General features: G+C 28.8%; 2 protein-coding genes across 2 annotated transcripts in view; both read left to right on the top strand.

The window, feature by feature from the left end:
• Window positions 1-3,654, top strand: part of LOC115237317 (proto-oncogene tyrosine-protein kinase ROS-like) — a 16,838-nt gene extending 13,184 nt beyond the window's left edge. The window contains exon 2 of the mRNA XM_029810295.1: window positions 3,046-3,654. Coding sequence (XP_029666155.1) covers window positions 3,046-3,589 — 544 coding nt within the window. The 3' untranslated portion in view covers window positions 3,590-3,654. The remainder of the gene's footprint in view (window positions 1-3,045) is intronic.
• Window positions 3,612-5,409, top strand: LOC115237311 (protein sevenless-like). Its single transcript, XM_029810282.1, has 3 exons — window positions 3,612-3,703; window positions 3,945-4,145; window positions 4,383-5,409. The coding sequence occupies exons 1-3, from the start codon at window positions 3,612-3,614 to the stop codon at window positions 5,407-5,409; spliced, it is 1,320 nt and encodes a 439-aa protein (XP_029666142.1).
• Window positions 5,410-5,843: the final 434 nt, after the last annotated feature.

The following is a 5,843-nucleotide window of genomic DNA, read 5'->3' as shown; positions in this document are numbered from 1 at the left end:
TCGTAAAATATTTAGTTTTCGATAATCTTACCGTAATGCTTTTATGTACAGAATAATGAGACAAATCAATTAGTTTAAAAAAAAACGAATAATTGTTTAATAAATACATTATAAATAATTACATACTTTTTCTTAAAAACAATAATTTTTTTTTTTGCTAATTGATTTGTCTCATTATTCTGTACATAAAAGTATTACGGTAAGATTATCGAAAACTAAATATTTTACGAGATATTTTATTTTTTATATCAAAATATGTCAGATTAAGATATAAAATAACTCAAAAAGTACTTAATGAAAAAATACTTTATTATAGTGTTTTGAAAAGCTCTCGAGATAAGCTACAAAAATGTGCAATAAAAAGTAAGCAGTTTCTTTTAAAAAATTGAAGGTGACCTTGCTTTTTTATAGAAAAGAAATGTTTGGTCAATTTTTATTATTGCAATTTGTTGCCGGTTAGAAACTGATAAATTTCTGTTTATGACTTTTTTATGTCAGATTATTGTAAGTGCCTTAAAAATCGTGGCGACCGTTACGAGGACCACCCTGTATAAATATATAGCAGAACAGAGCTACTAAATATTGAAACAAAGTCGAGTATCGGTATAATAAAATTTCGAATTGTATCAATTAACTCTAACAATAAAGTCAATAGTTGCAGAAATCGACAATATACGCAACCAGCCAATTTTTTGCTACGCTTTTGATTTTATGTATAATTTTAATTGTACATATATCCATTATATATTTATATGCATACGATCTTACCCAGATAATGTAGGTTAATTATAACATCGTGTTCTCCAGAATTTGTTTGCGTTAAAAAATGTAACGATAACCGAAAAGAAATTCGACAAAAGTTTAAGTACAAGAATTTATATAATTTCTATATGACTATAAGAAGACAATATTTATAACATTTATATTCTTGAAGTACAAACGTTATTGAAAAACTTTAATGGTAGGAAATAAATTTTTGAAAAGAAAAGTTGTGTTAAGATAAAGTCACTTACTTGGAGAAATTAACTACCTCATCGTAAAAAAACTAAATCGTTAAACAAAATTGTTTCAACAATTGAAAAGAGCTACATTATTTGTTAAGAGAAGCGGTTATATGAATTCTTATTAATCCTCATTGATCTATTCTGTGTGGCTATCACATACAAATTGATATAGCTGCATATGCATAGCAGACCGTCTAGATCAACGAGCATCGAGCATTAAGCCAATATATTGATTTACATACCATGCTCATGGTCCAGACGGTCTTATTGACGTCTATTTGATGCAACTACATCAATTTGTGTACGATAGTCCTTTTTGTTTGATATAAGAATCATAATAGATATGCAAGAAGATCTTGCATATAAAAGACAATAAAAACAGATTTTTTAAAAAAGTCTTGAAAAACAATAAAAACAGATTTAAAAAAAATGTAACTATTCTGTATGTTTTAAACACATTATCAATCAAGAGAGGTATAAAGATAATTATCACGTGTATATGATTAAACAAACAAGAAATTTCAGGGCAGATTTACTTGTTACATACATTACTATTTACTTAGTACATATATTATTTATCATTAAAAGTACCGAAAGTAGCCGCGTTTTTGGCCCAGCGGTGCTTACTTAATTCTTTTCGTATGTTATACTTTATCAAGTATATTCCAGTATCCGAGAACAACAATTATCATATTTTACAAAACTTCAAATTTGACCTGAATCATCCTAAGAGTGTGAGTGTGAGAAATAACATTGATGAGATTACATTTGCAAATATGTCTGTGATCCCAAAACCTAATAAAGTTGCAAAGAAATGCATAAATCGTTAGCAAAAGAAATTTATAACAAAAAAAATTGTAAATATAATTTATATTTAAGAGAGAGTAAAAATAATATCTAAAATAAATCTTTCAACAGCGAAAAGAATATAAATTTTAGGTAAATATAGCGCGCGCTTCCTGTCCATGCATGTACTTTGGTATATTTCAAACTTTTTTTGTTAATAACTTTTTAATAAGCAACGAGCGACGATTAAATTAGAAGAAAAAGTTACTCAGAATTATGTCCTTGACAACATATGTCAAGGTCAAGGTCATTGGGGCTGAAAGATTTGTACTCATTTGTAATTTTTCAATAATGTCATATGGCTTTGTAATTAAGATCAGAAGTTATAAAAAAAATAATAAAATAACACAAATTTAATTATAAAAATTTTAAATATTCACTATATATAAACGTTTTTTCGGTTTTTGTTATAATAATGTTCTATAATAAGTAAAATAATGCATATATTTTTTAGAAGATTATATTCAACAAATTATACTAAGGATCGTAAACCTCAGATAATACAATCGGATCTTGATGGAAATAACGCTCGAATCATTCAGAATAATTTATCTATTATATGTCCCTCTTCACCCTCCTTACTCGATATGTCAAATCTTGTAGATTTAATATAAAGTAGTCAATTATATTATTTAATTTTGCTAGTTTATTTTTTTTAAACGATTGCAAATATTATACTTCTGTTTTCTTAATTAATAAAAAATTTCTGGAAAACACTTAATGCTTTATTGTTTGATTTTGCTCTGAATTAATCATTACTTCTATAAGTATTAAAACACTCAAACATTTTTATATTACTTTATTATTTTAAAAGTCAACACTTGCTGTGCTAATTTTCATATATTGTAATTTATCTCTGTTTTTTTTTGTTTTTATTTTTATTTAAAACTTTAAATTGTTCTCTTCTGGATTACTGAGATGATCAATTTAATGTTCTTGTATATAATTATGTCAATATGTACGATTGTAAAATTTTTATAAAACATTTTGAGCAAACCAACATCTCCCAGAACATTTGTAGAGTTCTATAACGGATTCCTAAATGCAGAAAACGACATTTCTGTGACATTCAGGTAAAAAATCTAGATTCTTAGTCTGTATTCTTTTAAATTTAATGACACATACATATAATAACGTTGATTCTATTATCATTTTACTAAATATAAAAAGGCCAAAATATTATTTTTTTTTACAGATGGAACCTACCTGAATTTACAGACGAAGTAATACAAGGATACACAGTGCAGTGTTGGTTCATCGAGAACCTAAAAAAGATTCAAATCTGCGACAACAAAAGTATCTCAGCTACAATATCGAAGTGCACAATGCACAATCTAAAATCTAACACGACGTACTACTTTCAAGTACGAGCGCATACTAAAGTTGGTGCTGGCTCTTACACATATTTAATTAATGTATCGACTACGCACGAAAATCCAATACCGCAATTATTGGTGGAACATATTTCTGGTATCGATATATGGGATCTGGATTCAAACACCAGCGTTAGTCTCGTTAAGGGTTCATCATATTTGGATAAGGTGATGAGTGCCACTTATTCGATAGCGGAACATAAAATTTATTGGAGCAACTATAAGAGGGACTTAATGATGTTGGAGATGAATGAAAACAATATTATAGAAATAGCTAAGTTTGAAAACATTGCTTTCTGTCTCTGCATCGATTGGGTAGCAAGAAATCTGTACTGGATGGAATTTGGGTATTGGGAATTTTTATAACATCATAAAGCTTGACTTAACAATGTGGGAAAATGGCGTAGTCAAATATGATAAGATTTTAAAAACAAGTGTCTCTAGTTTGGACCTCATTTTAAATATACAACCGTCTATAGGGTATGTTAACTTTCATACATTTGAAATAAATGCACAATATTTCTATTAACGATTTGTATTGATTTGTAATTATCAATAATTTCATATGGCTTTGTAATTAAGATCAGAAGTTATAAAAAAAATAATAAAATAACACAAATTTAATTATAAAAATTTTAAATATTCACTATATATAAACGTTTTTTCGGTTTTTGTTATAATAATGTTCTATAATAAGTAAAATAATGCATATATTTTTTAGAAGATTATATTCAACAAATTATACTAAGGATCGTAAACCTCAGATAATACAATCGGATCTTGATGGAAATAACGCTCGAATCATTCAGAATAATTTATCTATTATATGTCCCTCTTCACCCTCCTTACTCGATATGTCAAATCTTGTTGACATGAAAATTAATGACATGAATTCTAAGAATACGCTAATTTATTGGCTATGGTATGATGTCTTGATTGTGACAGACATTAACGTTTCTATGTGCAATTTGATTTTACAAAACGAAAAATCAACTATTCTCAAATAATATATTTCAAATCTTTAGCGATTGACAAGACAAACATTTACATTTTATTTAACAATCATTATATATATATCTTAAAAAAAGTATGCACTTCTCGAGAGCATAGACGCATTCAAATACATCCAAAAGAATTATCTTTTAATGTCTTTCCACAGTAATAGTCATTTTTACGCTTTCGGTAAATCTTTGCAATCGTATCCTCCGACGAGATGTTTGATACCTGACAAAAGAATTTACAACGTAGAAAAACCGACGTACACAGTAACGACGAACAGCATCATCGTAAATCTTCCGGAGCCGGTCCTTAAGAATGGATGCAAAAAGCACAACTTACCTACCACTCTATATACCATCTACATAAACTATTGTTTGAACAATAAACTTAACAAGTTCGATAATTTCACCATGCAACCGTACAAGCGATATTGCGAGATTCAGAATTTAATGCCGCTTACAGAATACAAGTTATTGCTAGTAATAAGCAATTTTTACACTGATCAGTTATCGATGGACCCGTTATTCCGTTCGGAAGTGATACTAAGAACTAAACCGAGCAAACTCGACGCACCGGAAAATGTGACAGTTCAGGCTCTTACGCCTACTTTAGCGGCAGTTTATTGGATGCCATCCAAAAATCTAAACTGCGTTCCCGTGATCTACGAAGTATACTGGGCGTTCATTATCAATAGTACGCGACAAATAAACGAGTTACCTATCAATAAGACCGAACATAAGGTAGGCAGCAAATTTTTCACGATAATCGAACCGTTGATACCAGGACAGAAATATAGGGTATTCGTACGTATATATCCAGCCAACTTCAGCGATCATTATAATGACAGTTTGAGCAAAACCTTGTACATGTATTCGGAACCAAACAATATAACTTTAAGCGAGGTTAGCATAAACGGTATGAATATCTCGTGGATTCCTAGCGTTAATATGGTTCATTACTTATTGGAATATAAAAATGTTGAGATGCAAGAGTGGCAAATTAAAAACAACTTTGAACCAAATAATGGGGGAAAAGTAATGTACTATATAAAAAACTTACTACCAGGAACTATATACGAGTTTCGTTTGATATTGAAATACCCCAAGTACGAGAAAAATTTTATATGGCCGTCTGATAAAAGATTTACTTTTTCAACACTGACAAGTAAGCCAATGAAGATATTATAACATTATATACTTATTTTAAATATAAAAATATTTACAAAATTTAAAAACTTAGTAATTTTTAATAGTAAAGTTATAAATAGAAGTAAGTTTTTAAATAAAATGAAGATATTAAGAGTATATTTTTGTGTAACAAAGGTGATATTTCGAGCACTTCTGAAATGTCGATTATGCAATATTACCTATCATTCACCGTAAGCTTTGTCGCTATAGTTACTGTAATCTGCATCTGCTACTTTTACTACTGTAAATATATTTGATACGCATCTAGTTCTTTAATTGCAGAAAGAGAGAGATTATATCTAATGCATTATAGTATTAGGTGTACAACTTTGCTTCCGCAGTTTTTTTTTTCCGAAATTCGAGGCTTTATTGTAAAAAACTGGTTATACATTTATGATTCAAAGTATTGTCCATCGCTGGCCACTACTTTCTCC

Source organism: Formica exsecta, unplaced genomic scaffold, assembly GCF_003651465.1.
Source record: "Formica exsecta isolate Colony F162 unplaced genomic scaffold, ASM365146v1 scaffold114, whole genome shotgun sequence".
Lineage (NCBI taxonomy): Eukaryota > Metazoa > Arthropoda > Insecta > Hymenoptera > Formicidae > Formica > Formica exsecta.
Note: the sequence above shows the minus strand (reverse complement) of the source record. Positions and strands in the feature narration are given on the sequence as shown.